Here is a 27,865-nt window from a genome sequence, read left to right as displayed (position 1 = left end):
TTGTTCCAGAACTCCTTTTATACAAATGCTTGGCTGAGATGTGAAGTATAAAGAGGTGGGGGTTTTGTCTTTTTATGGCACGAGTATTAAAAAACAAGTGATGAGAAAGAAAAAGGTTAAGAAAAATATATAAATATCTTTTTGTAGTCTCTGTACAAATAGGTTTATGGTCCAAAACCGCCCGACGCTTCCCGTTAAGGCCGTGGCAGTTTATTCTGTACACAAATTTTATAAAGTGGAAAGAAAGGTGGTCTCCGGGGCGGTCTCTTCCCCTCCGTGCGGTGAGCAGCTTTCTATTTACAGAGGGGGTCTCAGGAAGAGTCTGTGCAGGGGGACGGAGGCGGCGGGTATAGATGGTGCGAATAGCTGCGTTCTGTGTAAGGAGAAGGCGGGCAGCTCTCGTAGTTCTCCTCGGCGGATAAATACTGGCTGCGCGGCGTCGGAGGGGGGGGCACAGGCTCAGAGTCGTAATTGAGATCGCTGGTGTAGCCTTTGGCGGTGGGCGAGGTGAGCCGGTGGCTGGGAGTGTAATCGCTGTCGCACACGTCGGTGCTGCACGGCGTGGTCGGCGGAGCAAAATGTCTGTAACTGTACGGTCTGTAGCTGCGGGGGGCAGAAAACACGTATTTAGTGCCGTTTGTTAGCATAAAAGAATAAAATATATGTCACAAGAGAGGGGAGACGGGCTAGACACATTTAAATACTTAACAGGATTTAAATAAGCACAGGAGGGACGAGAATCATAATATAAAAATAGAGGGGTCAGAGACAGAAAAGTGGAACTGCATCCCAGGAGGCATTTGGTTCCTGAATCTAAGACAGGGGAAAAAAAAGCCCCATGAGTTAAAGTCAATGCCCCAAGGGCTTCCAAGTGCCCTGAGCAATATATATACACACTCCTATATGCTCCACAGAGCTCCAGAAACCGAACTCCGCAGCATCTCGAGAAACCGGCTGCTGAATCAAGGGAAGCTAAGGGTTAAATTTATTTGGGTTTTATCAGAAAACACAGGAACTCTGGAGTTTGGTGAACGGACCCAGCACTCTGCTCATGACTTCAAGTTTTTGTAAAAAAAGAAACGCATTAAAACATCTTGAATGCCGGAGTCGCGACCCTGCGCAGCTGAGTGTTTCCACATTGTTGTGAGTGAAGAGGCTGGAGGCGAACGTCAGCGCAGGCGACTCGGAACGGCAGCACAGCTGGATCGGCAGCCCAGCGGAGGGAGATAAGAACGGCCAAATGTGTTCAATTACACAGATAAAGCTACTGGGAGGTCTGGCAGTCAGAAGGCAGAGCGCCTGCCAAACCTCCCACAGCTGGGCCACGAAACAGGCGTTCGGTTTAAAAAACACACCAAATGAAAATAAAGCAGCGCTGCTTGGTGGTACCTGTAAGAGCGGTGAGTGGATGGACTATTCGAGGAGTAGCCAAACTCCATTGTGTAATGTGAGCGCACCGTCGCGGGAGAAGGAGGCGGATTTAAAATCTGAAACAGAAAAAAAATGTGAATTTAATAGCACTAATAATAGGTAGATTTAGTGCAGTATCGGGAAATTTATTGTAAAACACCGCCACCCGAGATCAAGCCGTACGATGGAGTCACCATAAAGCCACAAGTGTCTGATCTCCCCAAGCCTAGCACTCGCAAAGATACTTCTATTTATTTATACTCACTTTAAGGAGAACTTACACTATTTTTTTTATAGTATCAGATTCTTAAAGTAGTTCTAGTTTTTGCCTCCTTATATAATGTTTTCAGGCAGCTGCATTTCAGCCATACTGGTTCTCGCTGTTATCCGAGCCCCAATCTACTACAGACACCCCGACTCCTTCACTGCCTGTGGGAATCGATAGAATGGCTCGGTCTTAATCACCCAGCCAGACAGTTAAAGTCTACAGAAGAACAGACTTCATTAGCATTGCCATAAAGCATCAGCTCAGTGTGGCGTTTGAGCCGGGAACGTCACCCAAAATATCACATGACTGACAAATGGTGGCATCCAGGTCGGCAAATAAATGAAGATTTAAAGCCGACCATATAGATAGATGTATTTAATACACAAGATGTTTTCCCCATGGGGCTGCCCCTTTGAGGCGTACTTACTGGGGGGAAGTAGGTTCCTTTCGTGCTGGACGAGCTGCTGGACGAAGCGCCGGTGACATGCGCCCGATCGTACGGAGGGCCGCTGCTTCCGCCCATAATACTAAGCGAACTGATGACGGATTTTCCACGCGACATTCCTAAGGGGAGCGCAGAACGATTCATGTATCAGAAAAGTCACTCAAAACAAGTGCCGAAAGCAGTCGCTTCAATCTAGCCAATACTACAGACACTTTTTAAGCCCATTACGCAGATAGAAGTGCAAGGAATATATGTTTTCACCCCAAACTATGCATTTATTAACCCGACACTCCGCGAGCTTAAACAGATTTTAAATATTCCGTTTGCAAAACGGGTCCTGGTGACAGATTCTCACTAACGATATCCCAGGGCTTCTCTTGTGTTCTTCACCTCAATGTCCTGCGCTCCACCGTGTAACCCAACACTGGGTCCAACACAATGAACAGAGAAGACATTGATATTGAAATGAGGGAACGGATACTCGTTACAGACTCAAAACAAAGCTTTTTTTGGTGGAAAGCCGGGACAAGTAGAAACAGGAATGAACACGCATTCAGCCTAAATGTTGGTGGCGGCCCAGTATTTAAGAAACGCGAGGAAGGGATCAGCCGAGAGTTTCTTCGCTTCTAATCGGGGAGTCGTCGGGAAGCACAGGCCCTGGTTTTACGAGTGGATCAGATTAATTACAGTCGTCAGCGCTCTGGGAAGCCTTTTCGGACGGACTGATTTTATGGGCTAATAGTTAAAAGCAGAGCTCTATTGAAATGCTCACCTGGCAAAGACCCCGTGAGAGAGCCAGGATGGGGGACGCACGCGAGCTGAACCGAGGCTGGCCCGTGGACCACGTAGTCATTGCCGATAGCCTCCCCGTCACCCTTCATACGAGGGCACAACACACGCTGACACATGAAGTACACCCCTCCGACCACGAAGACTGTGAGGACGACGCCAATGATGGACCCTATTGTGTTGGTTGCAGGTGGGGGCGGTTCCTCCGTGGGGTCTACAGGAGAAAAATAAAATGATATAAAAGTTATTACTACAAAAGCAAAAACAGGTCAGAAAGTCTTAAACCAATGTCGATGCTTAAAAGGATTGTTAACGAGGCCCTGCGCTATAAAATACCTGCCCTAATAAAACGGCGGTTGGAGTCGGTACAAGAAGCAGGGAAGGGCGAATATTTAAAGCCATCATTCAACAGCCGAAGCCTCCCACTTATTACACGACAGACGAGAGACATAATGGAAACGCTTGGTTTAAACAAAACTGAAGCAAAGGAAACACCTTATTTCCCCCAAAACCTTCTGAAAAAACTTTACTGCATTGATTGCCAATATGAGGAAATATCCGATCAAAAACATCATGTCGGCCACACTTACGGCAATGCAGCTCATCTGAGCCGTCGGTGCAGTCCCGGATGTGATCGCAGCGCTGATGCTTCATGACGCACTGGCCGCTGCTGCAGTGGAAATGGTCCGGGGGGCAGATATCTGCAGTACGGGGGGGGGATAACATAAGTATCAGAGCCGTCTCTTCTCACGCCAGACGGAAGATTTTACGTCACCTTACATTAATTAGATCGATTGTGTTCAACTCTAGGTTCAAAAATAGTTTTTTGTTTTTTTTTGTTATAAATAAAAAAAAAAAGACACCAATCACGTGGGGGGGTCCCTTTAACACCCTGCACCTCCATGCCGCTTTGGACTCATACCGTTACAGTCCTTCTCGTCGGATTTGTCCTGGCAGTTGTCATCGCCATTACATCGCAGGGATAAGTCAATGCACTGGCCGCTGGCACACTGGTATTGGCTATCTGAGCACACGGGGCAGTTCTGTTCATCGCTGTGGTCCACGCACTCGTTGAAGCCGTCGCAGCGCCACACGGCCGGTATGCAGTCTACCTCGCCGGTGAAACAGGTGAACTGCTGCGGGGAGCAGGTCGGAGGCTCTACGCAAGAAGAACGGCATGGGTTAAATAAATCACAGTCTGGAGGAACAGAGAGGAAAGCGGTACCGTAAAAAGGCCCGGTTTATGTTTTAGATGAACAGAAGCGCGGCGAGGCAGCGCAGTAACAGAGATCCACATCATGAAGTCTGAAACACCCTGGCGCGCGGGACATGCTGCTTTTAATTTGAGTCCTGACCTCTAGTAACCTACAATGAGAGGAGGAGCGGCAGGGCAAACAGCCGGGCAATTAGAAGACATGCCCCGAGGCAGATCGAGGGCGGGGGAGAAGCAGAGGAGAGATGCGCATGTCAAGAGTGCGGCATTGTTATAGTGAAGTTAAACATTCTGGGACGATCACCTGTTCGGGCCACAGAGGAGCGGTGGTGGGGTTGGTGGAAAATCTACAAGACTGCATTATACATCGAGAAGCCACCCAGGTCAATATTGCCTATCATCCAGATTCATATGATATATATAAATATAAACTATATATATATATATATATATATATATATATATATATATATATATATATATATATATATATATATATATATATATATATATATATAAATAAATATTTATATACGAGTTACCATATACAAAGCAAGGGTATGGGGGTATGGGATAATTGGCAGCAGGGTTTATGGATAAAAGAGAAATACACATTTCCAGCGGAAGCTCCACGGTGTCACGGTGACAATCCTCAAAGTACCTACTAACCCGGCATGGGCTTCAGTCAAACCCGAGTAATATTAACCCCGTGTATAAGGCAAGCTACCTACCTCCGCAGGCCAGCTCGTCTTGGAGAAGCACCAAATGTACGGGACAGGAACAGCGAGTTGTACCGTCGCCTTTCACGATACAGATGTGGGAGCAGCCGCCGTTATCTTGAGAGCACGGGTGCTCCTCTGAAAAGGAAGGATCAGTAAATCAGTAAGCGAATAACTGCGTCGTCGGCCTGAAGAAACTGTAAAAATCACCACTCGCCCTCAGGGACATTGGCCACAAAACCCCCCCACCACAAACATTCTAATTTTGGTTGTTCACTCACGGTATTCCTCCATGCTCAGCTCGGTCACGGCGTGGATATCCGTCAGGAGCGGGATACGGGCTTGGATCTTCGTCCGTCCGTCCTGTCCGGTCTTATCGACGCGCTCGATCATCTGCTGCTGTCTATCGATCCAGTACAGGTGATTGCCGAAGACGGTGAGCCCGACGGGCTGAAGCACATTTGAATCCTCCAAGACTATTCGGTTGGCACCTGAGGAGGAGGGCAATTATATGGCAATGTAATAATACAACAGGCCGTCAAAACAAGTTTTTGGAGACTACTGGAAGCAAGTGACGCAGGCGGCTCGCTGGATGATGGCCATTAGCCATGTCTGGCTAAATATCTATGGCACACCATCACTGCTGCTTAAAGCTCCTTACCAGACAGGTCGCTGCTCTCAATCCTGCGCAGGTCCGAATCAGCCCAAAAAAGCTTTCCCAACTTGTTGTCCAGAGCCAGGGCCACCGGCTTGCTCAACCCAGAGTAAAACAGCACCTCGCGTTCTGTGCCGTCCAGGGCAGCCCTCTCTATTTTAGCCGAGCGCTCCTGCACGTTAGTAAAGTACATGTACCTGGGGACAGAAAAGTTGTGGAGATGAGGACTTTATATCTTTCCCCATAAAGCTTTGTTGGATTTGGCAACATGCGCAGACATCCCAACATACCCTCTTTCGGGGTTCACAACAATAGCTCTCGGGCGATCTTGCTCGCCTTTTAGGACCACGCCAACAGCCCTTCCGTCCATGCGCGTCACATTGATGACATTGGTGGCTTCGCAGGTCCAGTAGATGAGACGGCTGTAGACATCGATGCTCATGTCGTACGGCTGCATGTCCATGTTCTGATTTGGTATCGTGCTGGCGACTACGGTCATGCTCTGGAAAGAAATTCGGGGGCCTTTTGAGCGTTATGCTAATATAGTAGCCACATTACTATTGGATTATCAAAAGAGATTAGGTTTAAACACACAGCCAGGACCTAAATCAGCCATGACTGATGGCTCCTGGGCTGTGCTTGCGCACCCCTAACACCAACTGAAAATCGCATTAGAGACCATTTCATAAATAAGAATATGAGTATTTCATAAAAAACTCAAATGGTTGCTGTTAATAGGGCTGATATAACTGGGGAGGAACAATCATGCACCTCCTGAGAACGGGAACTTAAGGTGTATATCCGGAGTCATTCAGACGCTGGATTTCTATGCACTCGTACGATATGGGGGACCAGTCTATCCCATCCGTGGCTCGCTAATCTCCACGCTCACCTGGCTGCCGTCCTCCATGGCCCGTCGTATGTTCTGCCGGGAGTCTATCCAATACAGGTGCTTCTCTAAAGGGTCGTAGTCGATCGCACGGACGCTGCGCAAGTTGTGAATGGGCAGGATGATGTCCGGGCTCTGCTGCTCGTCGATCACCATGCGGTTTATGGCATTTTTCTGGCTGAAGAGCAGGAAGGCACTAGGAGCTGAAACGACATATGGGGGTAACAAATTAATACAGAGTGCGATCCCTGATCTAATTTACACCGTGGCCGGAGCGGCTAGAAACGTTGGCTGGGCATTGTTCCTATACGATTCGTAATTTCCTTGATGTAGCGTGCTTACCGCTGCAAGTCTTGTTGTCCGTGTTCAACGAGTAATGGACGGGACATGCGCAGGTATAGCTGCCGATGGGTGCTGCCAGGCAGAGGTGAGAACACTGCCCGTTGCTGGTGGCACACTCGTTCCACCCAGCCTGGCGGGATGAGTGGAAGACAAGGATGTCCATGACGTAATCGAGGTGACCCTGGATGATGGTGCGGTTCTGGCCGCTGGTTTTGTTGGCGCGCTCGATGCTCCGACGACTCCAGTCCGTCCAGTAGATGTAATCCTGGTACTGGGTTAAACCAAAAGGGTGGGGGAGATCGTCGGCTATGACATCACGTTCCTGCCCTGTGGAGATACAGAAATAACCGGCTTTAATCTTTCAGCATTCCTTCTAAAAAAAAATACAGAAAGTTTTAGGGTTTGTGTCCCCTTTAATAACTAAATTATATATATATTTATATAATTTCCTAATATACTAGAAGGTATATACTTTGTAACATATTTCTGCATTCGCATTCATAAAGGGGGGGTTAGGGGCGAGGGGGTGCGCCGTTCCTTTAAATAACAAAATGTGCAAAACCACAAGGCAGAGGGGAATTAGACAGGTTCAGGAAGAGACTGATAGACGGGGAAGCTTTTGAACAAAGCGGATCAGTTACTTAAAACATGATGTTAAACATTTCCCCCTGCAGATAAATCCTTTTTAATGCAAATTGACTGGCTGCAGCAAGCGGAGTTTGGCACCTGTCCATGCGCAGGCTGAGTACAGTGCAAGCGTTCCAGGGCCTGGGGAGCAGGCTGCATAAAGACCAGCACAGCTGGGAGGCGAATCACTTTACCTGCAGCGACTGCGCTCGATTCTTGCCCTCCCCAGAGAGCGGTTTTTAACTTTCTCAATTTAGAAGCCATTGTAACGTAGCACAGACCTCGCTACTATCGAGTGCTCAAAATGTACATACAAGTCACGGTGAATTTTTTCAGAACAGGATCACGACACGGCATGAAAGATCCATTTAACCCCTTGGTGCCCGTGGGTTCGCTGTACCTTAGTGCCCACGATGATTTTTACCAGGGCCCAACCAGGTTAGCACTGATCCAATATCCCCCCCTCGCTACAAACACAACAACAGAGGCCCGGAGAAGTAGAACAGGATAACCGGACAGAGAACATAGAAAGACAGCATGGCAGCCGGCACTCACCCAGCATATTAGACGATTCTATGAGGTTGGTGTCAAGGTCTGTCCAATACAGCCGCCGCTCCGCGTAATCTATAGTCAGCCCATTGGCGCGTCCTACGTTGGGCACGAGGGTGAGACGCTCGCTTCCATCCATAGCTGCTCTTTCAATCTTGGGCTTCCCACCCCATTCCGTCCAGTACATAAACCTGTATGGGAAATATACATACATACGATTATCATCAAGTGGACAGAATTATCACACGACAGAGCACTGTAAAACACACAAAAAATCTCCATTTTCATTTTGCAATATTTCACATGGACATCCATCAATCTATCGCTGAGGAAGGAGAGGAAAGGAGAGACAGAGAAAAGAGAAGAGAAGAGAGAGAGAGAGAAAAGAGAAGAGGAGAGAGAGAAAGGAGAAGAGGAGAGACAGAAAAGAGGAGGAGAGAGAGAAAAGAGAAGAGGAGAGACAGAGAGAAAAGAGAAGAGAAAGACCTCCTGCAATCTTAGCCATCTCAAGCTAATGGAAACATAAGAGACTATAGTTTTTTTTAATGTATAAGTACATAATTTGCTGGTCATGAGAAATTTCTGTTTTCTTCTTTTCCTCCCCATTTGCAGCCGTGACCTGGCCTAGTTTAACAATAACAGCGATGAGCGAAAGGAATGGAAGCAGACTGATCCAGGTCTGTCTGCCTAAATTACCAGATAATATTTCACATTGGCGTTCCCGCTGGATATAATTATTGATATCAGACCAGCAGGCTGAGCGGATAATGTGCCTTTGTTATGATGAACAGAAACGGCATACAAAGGTCTTCCGAGCCCTGGCACGAAATACAGGAGATCAGAGCAGGAGAAAATTGTCATTTTTATGGAATTTTCCGCTTTTCTCTCGGTGCAGAGAACAGCGGCTCGTTTTCACCCTCCTTCCCCACGACCGAAAAATATCGACAGATTGTCGGATTAATTTAAAACGCTGGACACAGAATAAAAGATATTAAAGGAAGATATTGGGAGGATAGGGGAAGCTTGAAGTAGCCTTTCAGCAGAAGCGGTAAGAGTTTAATATGTCAAGGAACCGCAAACGTAAAACAAGGCTGGGTACCAAGTAAGCTTGGGGGGTCCTAGAGCGACTCGGTGGGTCAGATGACCCTTAACTGTTTCTATCACACATCGGTGGATGATCAACCCTGTCTATGGTATAGCAATGGACGGAAGGAACCTCCATCATCCCCCGCAGAGTCTGGGATTTCATGTCTGGCTCGTGCGATGCCCGTACAGACGGATAACGCGTCGTCCACATGAATGTAAATAAACCAAGCCTGCCCGCAGGGATCCGCAAATCTCTCATGCGGAACCAAAGAGGATTTACCTCCCGACAGAACCAAGCGGCTTTTTGGCACGGCACCGCCGGCTGCAGATAAACCGAAGCCGGTCAGACTTTGCGCGCAGCTCTGCGGAGCTGACAGCCGTTGAAGAGTTACGTGCGGATACCTGCAGCCGTCCAGATGTGGGATTAAAATTCCCGAGATCTGCGATCATCTCAACGAGATGTCAGCTCATTAGCCAAAGGTTGCAAAGACGCCCGTCCTTTAACTCGGCGTAATGGGAAATTCTAACAAATATTTACATTCTAGTAAACTTATCTGAATATATTTCTGCCGGATTGGTTCGTTTTATCACGGCGCAACTAAACAAGCAATATTTTTGGAAGAAATAAAAATCCACGTCTTGATGGCTTGACAGGTTGACACATATCATGTCATGTTTTACTGACTCACCCCTCCGCTGGGTCTAACGCAAGCGCCCGAGGGCTGTCTAGATCTTTCCACACGAGGATTTGCCGATGCTGCCCGTCGAGCTTTGACACCTCGATGCGGTTGGTTCCCGTATCTGCCCAGTAGAGGTTCTTCCCGAGCCAGTCCACCGCCATGCCCTCGGGGTAGTCCAAGCCAAACTGGACCACGTGTTCCAGGGAGCTGCCGTTCATGAACGCCCGACTGATTGTCTGCGTATTAAAGAAATAAAAATCGTATTAGCAATAGGAGTGGAGAGTGGGGGGTGGGGAAGAAAAAGATAGATCGCTGCCTGGGGCAACAAATTCCTATGGATGTGAGAGCTGGCATGTAAATATTACATCACCTCTAAAGCTCAACACCTGCACCCAAGCAGAATGCAAGCGAGAAACAGATTTCCCCGGCTGTTTGATGCACACCTTAGCTGTATTTTAATATCAGTCCGGTTACATCGTAACAGACCACAGAGGTCGGCCATCAATTCACAAGGATAGAGGAGATCAAAGCTCGTATCCCGTTCTATATGGTATAAATTATACTGGAAGTGAAAAGCACCCGGGTTGGGTCGCCTCAGTCTGCCGGTTCTAGTTACGTCAGATCTTTTTAATGTATGGGCTGTAGGAAGCGCTGCGGAAATCGTTGGCGCTACATCAATAAAATAATCTGCAGTCATTTTAAGCAAAATTAAAGTCAAGGGTGTTTTATTGTAACGTTCCATGTAACATACATGTGCCATATAACATACATGTGCTTAGCTCGTTCGTGCTACCCTTAGGAGTCACTCACCTTCAAGCTGATGTCTGTCCAGTAGATCCGGTTATCCGTCACATCAAAGTCCAGCGCGGACGCTTCCTTCACCCCGGTCAGAGGGATGGCTACGTTGTTATTGTTGGTCTCCAGAGAGATGCGACGGATATCCGCCCGGCGTGAAAACAGAAGGAAGGCCTCGGGGACAATGCAGGTTTTCATGTCGTTAATCAGCTCCAGTCCAATCGGGCAAGCGCAGCGAGGTCCTTGAGGGCGATACAGACACAGGTGGCTGCAGCCGCCATTGTTGTCCGCACATGCGTTGGTTCCTAGAAGAAAACAAAAACGAAGGACACAAAGCTAGACGTCAAACCGAAAGCTGGTAATAACGATTTCACTAAAAAGCTGAAGATAAGACTACAAAGCGCTTTCCCCCCATGGAAGCACGGGGCCCGTAAACCGCGCTCACCTGGTATCTTATGTATGTTGGTGGCTTTCAGTCCCATTAGGTCGGGCAGCTGGTCTATAATGACCTCCCGTTCCCCGGTGCGCTTGTGGACTCTCTCAATGCTGCGCCTCTGCCAATCCGTCCAGTAAACGTAATCCCCGAGCAGAGTGAAGCCAAAGATATGGGGCAGCTTGTCCTCAACCAGAACCCGTCGGTTTTTGCCATCAGTTGACATCACCTAGAAATAAAATAAAACGGTTGGGTTTTAGCTTTTTAACTCGCCAACAGTCGCTGTGTTTTCCCCAACTGGGAATCCAATCTTCTCTCCTCTATTTATGCATTCGCTAGATCAGTAGTTCTCTGTCAAACTCCATTACCCCCTCCGCAGGCCGCTAAAACCCAGGCGGCGTGCCACGCAGGGTCCGTGCGATCCTCGGGGCAGCTCAAAGGAAACTTTAAGAGGCTGAATTGCTCCAGAAACAAAGAACATGCTTTGCTTTGCCAGGGAGAAGCCTTCAACCAATTTTCCTTCTTTAAAACCATTTGCACTAACCACTGACTGAGGAATATCTCATTTATCTACCAGCGGCTATGTAGAAAAAAAAGAGGTAGGGCACAAAAAGATTAGAGCCATTTAAACAATATATGATAAAGAACAAGGCAACGATACTAGAGTATCTAGAGACCCCATTCTTCGCCCCCGTGTCTGCCTGAAAGCAGATCTCGGGACTGATGTAAGAAACCTCTTGTGGTTTGCACTCTTGAAACCGCTCTATGGTGTGGAGTTTCACATTCTGGGTCAAATCTAAACACTGGGAAACCACAGAGAGGGATAAAACCTACAAGAAAAAAAAACACGTGCGGTACAAACCACATCCACCGAGGCTGCCGGTCGGCGAGCTGGAAGAGGAAGAGCGAAAGCACGCAGAGCCGCACCGCAGGGCTCCCGATGGGTAGAGCAGAATTAAAAGGCCCCCCATCAAAGAAGCAGCTGGCGTTTTTGGGCACACGGAAGGGTTTTAAAGAGCCTTGGATCATACTTTCCACCTCTGTGGTCTGGTGGCTGTTGCCACAAATTCTCTGAAGAGGCCACGCAGCTATCATACGCATTAGGTTGTATATGATGGCGGAGGCATCTCTAATACATTACAGATGCAATAAGTTACACGCGCAAATACAATATTCAACGTGCAACAAACCTGAAATCCCCGTCACAAGTGCAGGGAAGGGGGTAAATTAAATCATCTAGAAAATGTGTGATCGCACGGATACATTAATGCCTGGATCTTTGGGGCATTTAAAACCACCTGGAGGATTGTGGGAAACCCCAGGAGCGTCATTCTGCGTGTTATTTGGTTAAAGAGTGATTTATTTTAAATCTCCTTGAGTCTGGATTCTCCCCGAAAGGACTAACAGGCAAACAGTAAAGATAGAAAACACTGCTATGTAAGGTTTATTATAACGTGCGCTTCCCATCCCCAACTACCTCGACACGATGAGAGGCAGCCGTTTAAAAACTGCAGAGAGATTAATGTCACCTCTGTAGAGAGTCTGCTTTTGCCTGCTGCAGGCTGCCAGATAAAACGGGGAACAAAAGAGTCCTTCTGAAACCCCCCGCCGGGCTCCATTAACCAAAACTGTCAGCTTATCGGCGTCTGGGGAGCTGCCGGCGAACCCACAAAGCAAAGCGGTATGTGCTTAGAAGGAAAAAGAGATATGTGCTCGCGTGTGGCAGCCGGATGCAAATCCTCTCCATGGCCGCACACAGCAAGCGCCTGAAAAACTGATAAAACTTTAAGATACGCAACATAAGGAATGGCGCATGTGGTACAGATCCAATAAAAGATCATTGCAGACGTAAATACACAAAACATGCGGAAAGGATGTGAGGGGCAAGCGGCCAGGGGTAATATACACCATCTGATGAAGCTGCAGCCTCAAAACAGGCTGCTTTCTGCTTCAAGCTTTGGAACAGATGGAGAGCTGGCGGTCAGTTTAAACCCGCTAAAAACACGCGTGTGGATAACCCATCACTCACCTCTATCTTGTCTGTTTTGGCATCACCCCAGTAGATCTTCCCTTCTGCGTAATCCAGGGCCAACCCGTTGGGCCAACCCAGCGAGGTGTTAACCAGAACCACCCGGTCCGTACCGTCCATCGCTGCCCGTTCGATTTTAGGGATCTCCCCCCAGTCGGTCCAGTACATTAAGCTGTCGAAGCAGAAACAGGTTAGAGCTCATTTACAAGCCATGTGAAAGACACGGTTTATCGAACTGGTGATTCCTGAACCAGGATATCTTGTACCATCTGTCAAACTGGGTCTTAACTCCCACGTTACGTACTGAATGCACCACTAATATAGAATTGCTTACTGATCTAGCTTACCGAGATCTCCGTTGGAACAAAAGATGGGGTCTTATGTGACTCGTAGGCCACCATACTGACCAGGGCGATCAGTAACATCAGACCCAGAAGACGAGATTAGGACCACATTGGAATGTAAGCTTGCGCAACAACGGGCAAGCACAGGACAGCAAGAAAGGGTTGAATTTATCTTCACCGATGAGACCTATAGCATCCTAAAATCCTAGCTTTTATTAAGAGGGGAGCCAAGGGGAATCTTCTGACCCTCTGCTGAATTATGACTAAAAGCCATAGAAGACCCCGCCAAGCATCCGAGACCAATGTGGTATCTACTGCTGCTCTGGGACAATATATAAATACCCACCCGTTCATAGGGTCCAGCACAATGGCTCTCGGTTCATCGAGGTCTTCAGATATAAGAATCTTGCGCATGGTCCCGTTTAACCTCGTGACTTCGATCCGGTCAGTTCCGGTGTCCGTCCAGTACAAGTTACGGGCCACCCAATCCACAGCGATGCCATCCGGATGGGCAACTTGAGACGCAACTATTAACTGACTGGAAGAGCCATTGATCAGAGTGCGGCGTATGGCTCGGACTTCATCGTCCGTCCAGTAAACATAGCCGTCGACTGGGTCGTAGTCTATGGCGATAGCATGGCGGATATCCTCCAGAGGTAAAACAATATCCGTGAAATCTGGCGTGTCCAGCGATATCCGCCTGAGGTCCGTCCGGCGAGCGAGTAGCAGCAACTCTGTGGCACCTTAAAGAAAACAGCAAGGAATTAGAGAAGCCATGGTGTAAAATATTTATTAAAATTATATAATTTTTGCAGACATATATAAATTTAATGCTCGAGCATGAACAGTTTTTGCCGCTGCGGTACTTTTTCATATCGCTCCCGATAGCCGAGTTATTTAAATCTTCCCAGGGGCACTCCAAGAATCTGTTCTGTGAAACACACTAATAAAGTGCGCTTCTATTCCATAGCAGTCTATACGCACCATTAACACCAACCCCCATCCCTTGCATAAACACAGGGGCCGGTCAGCTGGATTCCCTGATGTTGATTTAAAGGAAGGCCCTGCATTCCAGCGGCAGACAAAGGGCTGAGATCAGATGGGGAAGCGTGGCCTCCGTAATCCACGAGTTAAAGAAGCTGCAGCGTAACAGGATAGGTTTCTCCAGGAATCGAGCCGTGTTTATGCCTCGCTGACTAAGCGCTGAGGCATCCGCAGTTGCGTGAGAAAACCCAGACAGCCGTCAGTCATGCACACCTGTACGGCGATGGTTATCTGCCGAGCTGGAGACGGATCCAGGCCCCAAACCCTCTAATTACCGAGGGTCCTGGTCCTTTACCCGAAACATTTCAAAGAGCAAACCATGTGGCATCACTTGGGGACAGGGCTTTACAGAGGGGGGGGAGAGGGGGACTCGCAAAGCCAATCTGGGACACTTGGGAGGTATGCAACACTTTAGAGTTTGCCTTGTGTCTGAAATAAGCCACAGTAGATTTATTGAATGAATTGAGGCTGCTTACTCTGCATGCAGGTCTTCCCGTCCTCCAGGAGCCGCACTCCGGTGGGACACGCACATTGATAAAAGGGTTCCACGGGGGACATCAAACACAGGTGGGAACAGCCACCGTTATGGGCGGCACACGGATTGGTGGCTACAAGACAAAAAAAAATTAAGTTTTTTGGTCAGTTTGGGGCTTTACAAGTTAACGTTAACAAGCAAGACAGAGTGTGAAGTTGAAACAAACTTAACAGTATAAAAAAAAAGGGGGGGGAAAGACCGGTCAGGGCTCCATGTACACTAAGAATTGGTTTGATTTATACAGAACTGGTTTTCTCTCTATGCTCTAAGCAGCATCACGTGGCTAGTCTGCTTAAATGTGTAATATATATATATATATATGCGCAATACTGACCATTCTGTTGTCTTTGCTGGCTGAAGACGTGTATGTCCATAGGTGAAAAGATGTTGGTGTCCACCTCTCGCCGGTCCTCTCCTGTGTATTTGTTGCAGGCCAAGATAGAATGCTTCGTCCAGTCTGTCCAATAGATGGTGTCTCCGAAGAGCGTCAACGCAAACGGGTGCGGAAGGGAACCTTTTACAACGGTTTTCCTGCGGGGGGCAAGACCAACGTAAACAATCACTGGGGTCTCGCTCAAAATAACGCGTGTTTTAGACGTCGTCCCCGGCTTATTCCTGTAAATAAACCGATACGGCGAGGTTGTGGGACATCGCAGGTGAACGCGGTATCCTGGAGAACACCCCCCCAGTTTAAGCTAAAAAGCTACAACCCCCATAAGGTGTTTTTGAAAGACCCCTGGGGGTCAGCGAATGGCACTCGTGGGACGACACGGGACCCAAACGCAGAGGGAACAGTCTACTCCGAAGAACAAAAATATATATATATCCGTCCTATTTGATGGAGTCACAAGGACGTCTTTATGTAATCAGCCTGTAAAAGCAGAAAACAAAGGGGACTTTATGGCGGAATGGTGAAAAGCGCTCCTGCTGTCCATTAGCGTTTCCTGCCCGGAGCTGGCGAGATTATCGCGAGTGAAATCAGACGCAGGGAGCAATGAGAAGCAGACCCAGAGAGGTGAGCAGCCGCCTAATGTAAACAGGGCCGGCCGCGGCGGCGATCCCGCCGGGAGAAAGCGCCGGAGCAGCTGGAACCGTTTGGAGCTGGCAATTAAGACAAATTTGGGTTCAGCAACCCCTGAGAGAATTAAATCTAGCGAGAAAAAAAAAAAGGGGGGGGAGGGGGAGCGCTGGAGGAATCCCCCGTAACCCCTTATTTGCCTTACAGATCCTGGGGTTAGGAGAGGTTAACAAGTTAAGGGCTCTTGGACTTTCACATTTTACATACATTGAAGGGGGTCGAGCTAAACTAGAAGCGACAGACTAAGCAACCGAGGGTCCGGGAGCAAGAGTTTACACAATGCATTAAAAACAAAAGCATAATTGCACAAACTATTTAACCTCTTAGTTACGGGGGGGGAGAGATTAACGACAGCTACTAATAAGGACAGGCTCTAATGCGCAGACACAAAAGGGGGCTTCCTATCGCTTGTATGATTATCGTTAATCTAGATTGTAAGCAGGGCCTCCTCTACTTATCGTTTCGAATCGTCTTAGACCCTTTGGACTAAAAAAAATAAATAAATAAGTAATTGATTGGCAGCCCTCAGAACTCCACAGAAAAGGAGACGTTCTTACACCCCACACACGAGTAACGACGAGGCCGCAGTCATTCGGATCCGGTTATCTCCCGGAATGCGACTCTCGGAACGATTTTCCCAATGGGCAAACAAGCCCCCCAAGTAAGAAATACTCTGAGAAAGCCGGCAGGGCTTCACGTTAGAAGAATCTGCCCCAGCCCCCAGAAACAAGAAACGGGGGGGGGGGGTCATGGTGCAGTTGGTACAGGGAACCAAGCCAGGTCCGAGCGTCCGAAAGGGAATTAATGTAGCGATGGGAGCCATTGCTAGACCTCCCGCGTCTGATCCCCAAAGACGGCACCTCCGTCCAGGGAACGCTTGCTTGTTAACACAGTAAGGTACCTAGTGGATCCAGCAGGTACCCCTAAGCAGCTGCCTAGGCCACCTACCAAAAGCATCTTCGATGGGACACCCAGCACAGCAACAACCACACAGCGGGCACTTGGAACGAGGCCATTAGCACGTGAAAGGACCTTTGTGTAACGATGTCATAACTTTTTAAGCTAAAGTATCATAAGATATAAATACAGGGAGAAGTCTGCGGCTGTATTCCGATGGGTTTAATATACCGGAGAGCCGGAGCCCGGCCTCTGCCGCCGGCCACAAACCGCGCAGGTATTTTTAACCTGTAGCTTTGATTATATAGGTTTACTAAGTATAGCCAACTGTAAAAAGCAGATGTGGGAAGCGTGAGCGTCTACACGCTAATACGGTGCAGCTGTCACACGGGCGCACTCTTCTAGTCGTAAATATATATACGTTTTTAAGCGTTTCAAGATGCCGAGCGTTATCCTTGTCAATAGGACGTTAAATACAAATCCTCGGCAATCGAGAAGGAGCACAGATGAGTACACGTTATCCTCACTCACCTGTTGGATCCATCCAGGTTGCATTTGTGAATGAAGCTGAGTTTGGCATCCGCCCAGTAGAGTTTTTCCTCCTCGTAATCCAACGTTAGCCCATTTGGCCAGTAAATGTCCGCGTCTATAATAACGCTTCGAAGAGACCCGTCCATCCCGGCGCGTTCAATCTTTGGCATCTCCCCCCAGTCCGTCCAGTACATGTACCTGTAAGGATAGGCAAGGTTACCAAAAAGCACAAGCATTCTAAGCAGGGGTAAAGGTGAATATTTGGAAAAAGACCACCCTTTGAGGGATAATCTGTGAGGGCAAATCACTTACAGTCAATTTGCTTTAGAGGTCAACACGGAGGAACAAGAGCACAAGGAGCCAAATCAAAGGCAGACCCCCATCGAATGTTCATGATACAAAACATTTTCAAATTTAGTTTCGACCTGGTCATACTGCCTTGTGGCAAATAGAATGGTTCAGTCTCAATCACCCAGTTGGACTCTGACTAATGAGAGTCTATGGAGGAACGGACTTCATTAGCATTGCCATAAAGCATCATTTTAGTGTGGTATTTGAGCCGGGAAAGTCACCCAAAATATTACTGTATATAGCGCCAGGTGGGGGGGGGGCTATTACTGTATACAGCACAGGGTAGGGGAGCTATTACTGTATACAGCGCCGGGTGGGGAGGGCTATTACTGTATACAGCGCCGGGTGGGGAGGGCTATTACTGTATACAGCGCCGGGTAGGGGAGCTATTACTGTATACAGTGCTATTTTTTTGGTCTAAGAAAGATATTTTTGCACGTATGGCTGTACAGCCGCATAAATTGATGGGAATTTTAGTCACCAGACATAAAACCTCCGAAATAAGCACAAAGATCATCCCGCAGAGATTATAAACTGCCGAATAAGTCAGATGCCGGTAGTAAAAGTTTAGGAGCCGAGTTTACCCGGCTTCTGGGATTTGCCCTGCCCTTGCCTGCGGTTACATGCGGCAGCTTGCAAGAGACGGTGGCACCCGAAGAGGAGCGTGGGGACGTCTCTCGATGCGACACAAAGGTGAGAGAGCATGGGGTTTCCATTACAAATCAACAGAGATAACCCTTTAGGTGCCATAGTGGCGAGCGATACAAAAAGGTTAACATTATGCCAGGAAAAGCAACGTTCAATCCTCGGGAGGCGAGTCTGAACAGTCCTGCCGCCTCCAATTAGCAAATCATTATTATTAGGAATGTATTGTAGACCTCAGGATTTGTACGCGACCCGTCGGCCAAGAGCGGAGCTACAGCGGGGGCCAACGGCGGCCCAGTTTCAACTTGTATTCTCCGCCGATCTTAACAAATTATCGGGGAATCCCCAAAAGATAATCCGCAAACCCTTCAAAGATAAGGTTTATACACTTTAAACAAGTAATTCTTTATATGTTTTGACAGCAGTTTAATTGGTACGCGTTTGCTTTCCGAGCCCAAACTACAAAACAAATCCCGACTCCTTACTGCCCGTGGGAAATAATAGAACGGCTGAGTCTTGATCACCCAGTCGGACTCCCTGACTAATGAAAGTCTATGGAGGTACGGACTTCATTAGCGTTGCCATAAAGCGTCAGCTCAGTGTGGTTTCCAGGGGCGGCCGTGTAAGGAAAGTTTCACGCGACGCAGAATCGCACAGTAAGCTTTTATTCGGAGGTTTTTGTGAAATGAAAGCAGCAAAGAACGCGAACATCTGGGCTGCACGTTTTCTATAACTTAACCTTATCCAGTTGTTTTCGGAGCCTGTCAACGAAAACATGTAGTGTGTATGGTTTTAATAGCATTTACTGGCAAACTATCAATCATCTGCTCCTCGTCGGCACACAGAAATTCTAACGACTAAATGATCTTTCGCTCGAAATGAATTTTAAGGCAGTTAAGGTCCAGTTTAGCGACTTAACATCCCTAACACACATTTACGGTAACTCTGTATCGCGTCAGGGCCCGCAGTCGTAATCGCGAGAGTCTGGAAGTTGCGATCCTCGGTACGGGGTCTCCCGCCTAGCAGCACCGGGGGAACCTGGTGGTCGGCGGATAACGTCCCTCCACACGGATGCTGCCTTTGAACGGCAGGCAAGTTGAACACGGCAGCGTGTGTGATTACGTAACTGGCTGAGAGTGGCGTGGGGACGTGGCAGTGTGTGTATGCATGTAAGTATGTAGGTGGCTGAGAGTGATGCGGGGACGCGGCAGAGCGTGGCGTATGTCAGAGAGATGCGAGTTCAGTATGGGGGTAAAGGGAGCTCAGCGGGTTTTTGCTTTTTAAACCAACGCGGCAGAGTGTTTGCTGTATGAATGTGGGCCGGCGCCGGTGGATCGGGGATTGTTCTTTGTGGCCAGCATCTGAGTCAGTTTCATATGAATTTAATGAATTGAACTCTCCTCCATGACATGCGATTCGAACCCGCAATCCCATAACACAGCAAGGCATGAAGACATTCATAAAACCGCCTGTGCACCGGTAAGAAGACTCCCCGGAAACATTTCTGCCCCCGACAGTCGGGGTTCTGTAAGAACACAACCAGGGGCAAAAATAAAAATGAACACAAACACCATGTTTTCCCAAAGCACCCGAGAGCGGAGCGCAGATCGTGTACCGGAAGCACCGGGCGCGCGGGTAACGGGTACAGCGTGCGTTCTGGAGCCCTGGCGGCAGAAACATTTACACAGGAGCGGTTTTTAAGCTTTGCAGCCCCCCGCGCACCCCAAGCCCCCCCCACCGCACCTCGAATCTCAAAGCGCTACAAATTGGCCGGGTGATGGACGTGCCGGGAGCGTGAAAGGACGGAGCCCGTTCACAATGAAAGCAGCGTTTCCATGGGTGCGCAGAGCACCAGCTCGGGGTGAATGGCGGCTCGGCTTCCACACACGCTACATTTGCTACATTGTGTTTCGCAACTCGAGTTCAAAAGCATTCCAGTCGGGGACGGCTCCGGCGGTGGCACCCGGGGGCCTCACCGACCACGCTTGGGCCCTGTGCCTTTCCTGACTGCCTCGAGGTGGGGGGGGGGGTTAGGAGCTCATAGCGGCCATCGCCTTATTCTTCCCCGTGTTACTCTGGTGACGGCCGGACGGTATTCTCGCCTAAACACAGAGTGTTTGGACCGAACTCATAAATACGCATCCTCGGCTGGAAGCTCCTAGGATGTGCGGCGTTGTCGTACTTGGAGGATGATGGGAGTTGGAACAAATCACATAACCTTCCATAGCACTGAGTTTACACAGTAAAATCACGTAGATGTTTGGGGGACCCTTACTGTGTTTACGCCACGGGAGCAGCCGTATTAACTTCCTGTTCTGGGGATCTGTGTAATTATTCCTCCCCGTTGCGTTCTCTGCCCTGTTAAGTTGCAGAGTGGAGTTGGAAGAGAATTTCACGAGATAATTTTGCTACATAATTCAGTTTCTGCACAAAAAAAACCCAATCCCTTGCATTAAAATATCTAACAATAAAAACAAACTTGAGATTTGGTTAAAGATTGGAAAGTTTCCGCTCTCCTCGTGTTCTTCAGACGCAGCGACCGCGTGGTCTTCTGTATCGCCAGCCCATGGAGGAATGCCTGATAGCCCCGGCGCTGTACGAGTAATTAGGAGATAAGTAATAATAACACTGAGCCAAAAGGTAAGGAGAGTCCTGCTCAAAGGAGCTTACACTCTAGAAGTAGCTGGGAGTATATCAGACGAGATGTATGATATGTGTTGAGAAATACAGATTAATATCCATCTGGGATACAGGGAGAGACACTGATGTCCTACCGAAACCCTTGCCAGGTTGCCCCTAAAAGGAACCCGCGTGCCAACCGCAGCTTCTCCGTGTATACGGATGCAGTCTTGGTCGCTGTACGCACGGGCTGTGCACTTTAGCACACTGCCAGCTGCGGGAGACGTCAATCCGGACCGCCCTTCGCAATCTAAACCACCCCAGCGTCAAAAACCAGCACTTTACAGAGTATATACGGCCACGTTCACCGACACGAATTCCGGATACAAGACGAACGTTTCACATTTAATGACGAAAACCGACGACCGGCGGCTCGGAGTCAACAGAAAAAGGAAGAAGAAAGGAACCATGACACGGTACGAAGAAATCCTCATTAACGTCTCGGCATCTGATGGAGTTTGGCAGCATTAACCGCTTCATTGCCCGCCGCTGAGAGCGCATGGCCGTGCTTCAAAGAAAACATTTGGGGGGGGGCGCGTAAATAGAAAGCAGATTGCGCTGTGATGAGCTCTGTCCGCTGCCAAGCAATAAATGCTTCATATTCCACAATAAAAAAAACAACTAAAGATCCTTTAATGGAGCATCAGAAGCGAGTCCTAATATACTAAATGATATGTTTTTAACCAGGGAACCGTCCCCGTCCTTGCGGAAGCGGTGGCAGCTTGTGGCAGAACCAGCTTCCAGTCCCGTCGTTCTCACCCTTCTCCTTCCCTCAGCCTTACAAAGGCTGCCTAAACCAAACAACCAGCAATTTAATAGGAGAGAGCTAACTTAATGGGGAGGAATAATCATTCGGATCCTGTGAACAGGAAGTTACGTTGACTGCTCCCATGACACTCCAGGGACATCGATGACTGCGAATTAACGCAATCGATCAGAGACGACACCGTTTGTGTTCGGCATCTCCTTAAGCTCCGATATATTTGTGTCGGACGTTTAGGTGGAAAGGGTGGAGAAGACAAACAACCCGGAATAATTCCCCATCTATCTTCCCAGATGAAACGGAGAATCACGCAGGCTTTCTAGAGCTTTAGCACAATAGCATCAAAAGAACAATTAATCACAATAAAGCGACGAGCTGACTGCTGAACGCTCGGGCAATTACAGCTCTGCCTTTGTGAAAATAATTCATGTTTCGGCATCGCGGCTTCTGAAGCCGACCGGACGGACGGGGCTTCCTCCGTCTGACAGTTTGGTTAATGGGGGGGGGGGAGCCGACAAACGCCGTGCGGACACGTCAAGCCGAACCCGACCCACGAGTCACGATAGATAGAATCTGCCGGCAGATCGGCCCCATTCGGCCCCCGTCTAGTCTGCCCGTTTCTCCTGCTGTAAAGACTCAAACCTTAATCAGTCGTTGGTCTCGTCTTAGATTCAGGAGCCGTATGTCTATCCCATGCATGTTTAATACCCTCACTGTATTAGCTTCTACCACCTCTGCTGGGAGGCTGTTAAAGTAAATATAAAAGCAACAAAAAGGTTCATCTAAAAAGGAAGGCATTTATCACACGCTCCTAACAACATGGGCTAAAGGAGCCTAAACGTGACAACACATGTCGTAAGAACTCGTCCATTTAACTCACTTCCAAGACAAAAGCAAACTCCTAGCAGGCGGGTACCTGAAACGCACAAATACACAGCCCAAGGAGCAGCCTCCACAACACATCTATACCTCACCTCAGCAAAGCGTTTAGCGTCAATCACACATAACTCGCTGCTTTCAACAGAAATTATCTCCTTTTGGCCAATTACTTCCCCCGGAATTCCGCTTTGCACAAAATGAACGTTTATTACATTAACCGAACCGGCAGAATATATTCTATTTTCCAGTATACGTCCTGCGTGATATACCGAGATTTGCAAGCGACTTACCCTCTGGCGGGATCCAGGGCGATCGCTCGAGGTTGGTCCAGCTCCTGCCAAAACAACACTTTCCGTAAAGAGCCGTCCAAGTTGGAGACCTCGATCCGATTGGTTTCTGAGTCTGTCCAGTACAGTTTCTCTCCCAGCCAATCACAAGCCAGTCCGTCTGGCGAAAGCAAACCCGCCACCACCACTTCCTGCGCATTCCCGCTCGAGTTAAAGTAGATCCTCTTGATGGATTCTTCGCTCACGTCGCTCCAATAGATCAATCCTCGGGAAAAGACGAAGTCCACGGCAGCCGCGTCCTCCTGCCCGCTGACCACCACCGTGGAATTCCCCTTCACCCCGGCGCCGTCCACTAAGCGCAGGTCCCGGCGGTTGGCGTAAAGCAGCAGCGGAGACGCTAAGGGAATAAAAACGAAAGATGGAGTCAGTCTCAGGAGCTACAGCCGGACGATACAGGGGGGGGGGATACGGCAACTGCAATTTTATTTCATTTAATGAGAATTAACAACATCCCCCATAATAAAATAAATAAAAAATAAAAAGGACCGTTTTCTTTTCTGACCCAAAAGATTCACAACCTTATTACATATTTATTTTTATTGACATAGGTCACAAAAAAGTCAGTTTCTAATATACCATCAACATAACGTGGACGTAGCGCGGGTTTACACAAGCAAAACACTCAAATGCACGAAGCTGCCGGGGACGCCCCATTTAGGCAACTGTAGCCTAAATATTTTTGGGGCATAAAATGTCATTTCGTTGTTCCGGGCAGACTTCGGTCCCCCTTTGCAAATGTATTCATGGCAGGCACCGTCCTCCCCCACAGGAACATCCTGTAACACTATACTTGTGAAAATAAACACAAGTCTCGAGCCGAGTGGGGGTTAGAGGCGAGCCGAGTGGGGGTTAGAGGCGGCTCGTCTTGCGCCGGCACAAGGAGGAAGAGATAAGGCTGAGTGATGGATCTGAGTGGTGGCGCCCCATGTGAGAACCAGAACCAGACCCTATCAATCAACCAAAGAAAAATTAACCATCAAAGCTTACGATCTACATATAGAATTAGTTAGCCGACGAGCCATACTTGCAGGTGAGCGAGAAGATCTGGAAAGGGTTAAATAGAGTTTATTAGGTCAAACCCAAGCAAACCTCTTTTACTCCTCTTTAAAAGGGTTGCTGCGGAGAAAGGGGGTTATTAATTAATAGAACAAGTGCTAGGGCCAAAGCATAAACACGTCTCTATATAACATCTGCAAGGGGTTTGAAGCCGGGGCGGAGAGTCGGTTAACCATGCGCAGGACACCAGTACTATAAATACACATTATGCATTTTTTGGGATGTAAAACACATAGGCTGTGTGGGGGGGGGTGTAGACATTTGCGTTGCTGCTGTAAACGGGAATTAAACGCTTCCAGGTGTAAAGGGATCGCGCACCAGGACCCGCCAGGGACCATATGGAACCCATAGCAGAAGATTCCCTTTAAAGATGTATATAAATCCCCCCCAAAAAAGCCTGGTACAAATTGCTACGTCCTAAAATGACCCCAACACAACCCGAACCAAGAGCATTCAGGAATTGTATCCATTCAAATAAATGTAAATAAATACATAAAAGCCAGACTAAATGCCCAGAACTAAGATCGGGAGCCTGTTTAGCACTCGGTTCAGGTTTTTCAGACCCTTTGAATGTAGGGACTGTAAGCGGCGCTGCAGAGACTGTTGGCGCTATATAAAAAAAATAATAAAGGCATCAATAAAAGCTTTAAGCTGCAGATATTTTGGTCGCTCGGACTCCTGATGAAACGATGTCCATAACACGGCCCGCGGAAGTTTTAAGTATATTTTAGCGCTCTCTAAAAAAAAAAATCGGGGACGGGCAAACACCTCGAGACAGGTAGCCACGACTATATTACACTTCTGCTACCAATTTAATGGAGTATTTCTTCCCGCCTGCCTTTCAAATTCTACATAGTATTTATCCTGCCCTATTTTTCAATAGGGTCTCGTCTTTGATTCGGAGGAGCATGTATTAGCCTCTACCACTTCTGCTGGGAGGCTGTTCCATGCATCTGCCAGCCTTTCAGTAAAGAGAAGCGTCCTTACATTACATCCAGTCCTCTTACCCTCTGGTTTCAGATTATTACCACTTGTACTAACATTTCTCCTCCTTTAGGAGGAATCTGAATACAGTTACCAGAGGGGGGAACAGAAACACTGATTTCAGCTGGATGCAATGTGGCTGGCAGCTGAGAGGGAGGGAAAGAAAAATGAAACATCGACAACATTCCTTCGCTATCCAAAGCAACCAGCTTTACGGAAATACTTCATAATCCCGGTGCCCATCAAAATAAATAAGTTTCACTGATTGCTGGCCAAAGCGTGTTAATCAAAGTGGGATTTAATTTCCCTTTTGTACAAAGATGCAAAAAAAAGTTTACAAAAAAAAAGGGAAGAAGAAAGGAAGCGAATGAATGAGATCCAACTCTACAAAAGTAGAAACAGTTTCCTTTCTGGAACATTTAATCAGAATCACCAACGTCCCGACCTTTGTTGGGGGGGGGGTATGGTAGGAGCTTTTACAATAAGGAGACATCTGAGAAGGGTTTTCATTCTCAGCATTGAGGAATGCGGAATCCTTTTGTCTGAACTTTGCATTACAAAGAGAAAAGGGAGAAAAAACAAGAAAATTAGAAGAAAAAATATTTTTTTTAATTTGTTTTAATGTATTTTTTTTATAATTTCTTTTTTTTTTATATATTATTATTATTATTATTTTAGCTGTTAACAGAACATTTAGTAAAACTATCGACCCTGTTTCCGGGACAAAAAGGTGGATTTATATAGCATAAATTCCTAAGTTCTCTGTTGGACGTGGAATGTAAATGCGTGTTTATATTACGTATGCGGTGTATACGTTTGCGAGTGAATGTTAAAAAGGTTTAAACCGATACAAAGAAGAAAGAAAAATAATTACAATATTACAAAACAAAACACTTTATATATACAATAAAGGAATAGAAATAATTAAAGTCTACACCCCCCCCCCCAGCAACTTATTCTGGGTTTTATTTACAAAGTAGCAGGAGGAATATGTTAAAGGAAAAGCTCACATACTGGGGTAAGTGGGGAGGGGGCAAAAGTAATTGAACGGTGTTTACTTGCAATCTATATGCATGTGAATGGACTGTGGAGGAGGGGGGAGTTCTAAACAATCAAGCGCACACAAAAGGGCAACTATTAAACAGTTAGCACAAGCCTATAAAAATGTCTAAACCAATTAGGAAACTTTTTGCACCAAAACCAAGGCGCGCAACGTGCAGCGAAGCCCCGTTCAACACTGCAGAATATTTAGCAAATGTACAAAAATAAAGTAACGCGTTTCTTCGCACGCAAGCCTTTCCGGGGGTCTCAAACCATATCTAAATAGTCTTTGTCAAAAGACCCCAAGGGATACGCCGCTAGTTCCTGCAGCATTTTTTGGAAAATTGCGCATGTTTGCCGTCTCCTGACTGTTGACGGTCCCAATTTAAGGCATGTATAGGGCACAGCTAGTGAAGCGGACTGTGATTCAGAAAAAAAAAGGAAACTAGACTTTTTACCAAAACTCCAGAATATCTTCACCAGTAAGAGCACTTAACCCTCTGAATGCCACAGAACTGAGAGACACCAAATGCGAAAGTGGTATAGGGATATATATATTATATATATATGCCATAAGCTGAACGTCAGATCCCAATTACCCCACCATGTTTGCAGGGTTTTTTTTTTTTTCTTTTTTCTTAACCAAGTGTCCCATCTTCACATTTTATATTCAATTGATAAGCCCCCCTCACCCCTATAGTGCCTCTACTCACCCCTGTGGTGCTGCCTCCCCTCAGTGGCCTCTACTCACCCCTGTGGTGCTGCCTCCCCTCAGTGGCCTCTACTCACCCCAGTGGTGCTGCCTCCCCTCAGTGGCCTCCACTCACCCCAGTGGTGCTGCCTCCCCTCAGTGGTCTCTACTCACCCCAGTGGTGCTGCCTCCCCTCAGTGTCCTCCACTCACCCCTGTGGTGCTGCCTCCCCTCAGTGGCCTCTACTCACCCCAGTGGTGCTGCCTCCCCTCAGTGGCCTCTACTCACCCCAGTGGTGCTGCCTCCCCTCAGTGGCCTCTACTCACCCCAGTGGTGCTGCCTCCCCTCAGTGGCCTCTACTCACCCCAGTGGTGCTGCCTCCCCCTCAGTGGCCTCTACTCACCCCAGTGGTGCTGCCTCTTCTCAGTGGCCTCTACTCACCCCTGTGGTGCTGCCTCCCCCTCAGTGGCCTCTACTCACCCCTGTGGTGCTGCCTCCCCTCAGTGGCCTCTACTCACCCCTATAATGCTGCCTCCCCTCACCTGCATGGTGCTGCCTTCCCCTTGTTGGTACTCCCGTTGCCACCACAGCCAGCTGATTTCCCAGCCTACCCTAGACTGCAAGCTCCTGGGCCAATATCTCATCTAGTGTCGCTATTGTTTTCCCTCAAGACACAACTGGAATGAAGCATAGTCCAGCTCTCCTTGTACCACGCTGTGGTCTACGTGGTCGCGTTATGCATAAATAATCACAGGCTTGATCATATCCAAGCACCTCACCAATAAGCCCCAAACTACAGTGGCCTTCAGGCCTTGCCCAACCGGACCCCGATTCGTTGCCCCCATACCCCCACGTCCCTATCCAGGGATGCCCCCGGAGCCTCTCACCCCTCAGTAGGCAGCATAGGCTGCAGCACAGCAGGCTCCTCAGCACGGCCCCCATGTCTGCGTGTCACCGGCGGGGCCCGGACATTCCGCTGTGTAGAGTGATAGGGAGTGCGGCCTCAGTGCTCCCCAATATCCTGGCCCCGGCTATCCAGCTCCGATCCCTCCATGCTGCGTGTGAACCCGC

General features: G+C 48.1%; 1 protein-coding gene across 1 annotated transcript; it reads right to left on the bottom strand.

Annotated features, from left to right (window-relative positions):
• On the bottom strand, positions 1-27,855 carry LRP6 (LDL receptor related protein 6). Its single transcript, XM_053462465.1, has 23 exons — positions 27,682-27,855; positions 22,966-23,359; positions 17,359-17,556; positions 15,187-15,383; positions 14,794-14,925; positions 13,620-14,016; positions 12,930-13,101; positions 10,913-11,129; positions 10,483-10,772; positions 9,682-9,908; positions 7,913-8,097; positions 6,731-7,057; positions 6,392-6,591; positions 5,790-6,001; positions 5,506-5,696; positions 5,126-5,335; positions 4,857-4,982; positions 3,835-4,071; positions 3,503-3,613; positions 2,896-3,126; positions 2,106-2,242; positions 1,390-1,487; positions 1-603 (listed from the first exon to the last, which is right to left on the bottom strand). The coding sequence occupies exons 1-23, from the start codon at positions 27,734-27,736 to the stop codon at positions 312-314; spliced, it is 4,836 nt and encodes a 1,611-aa protein (XP_053318440.1). The 5' UTR covers positions 27,737-27,855; the 3' UTR covers positions 1-311.
• Positions 27,856-27,865: the final 10 nt, after the last annotated feature.

This window comes from Spea bombifrons, chromosome 4 (assembly GCF_027358695.1).
Source record: "Spea bombifrons isolate aSpeBom1 chromosome 4, aSpeBom1.2.pri, whole genome shotgun sequence".
NCBI classification, from domain to species: domain Eukaryota; kingdom Metazoa; phylum Chordata; class Amphibia; order Anura; family Pelobatidae; genus Spea; species Spea bombifrons.
This window is presented reverse-complemented; position numbering and strand designations above follow the sequence as displayed.

Coding starts and splice junctions, on each gene's coding strand:
- LRP6 (XM_053462465.1), bottom strand. CDS start 27,736: ATGGGGGCCGTGCTGAGGAGCCTGCTGTGCTGCAGCCTATGCTGCCTA. Junction 14,017..14,793: donor CGGGAAGACCTGCATGCAGA/GTAAGCAGCCTC, acceptor GTTTTCTTTAAG/GTGCCACAGAGTTGCTGCTA. Junction 3,127..3,502: donor CTCAGATGAGCTGCATTGCC/GTAAGTGTGGCC, acceptor TTTCTCCTGTAG/ACCCCACGGAGGAACCGCCC.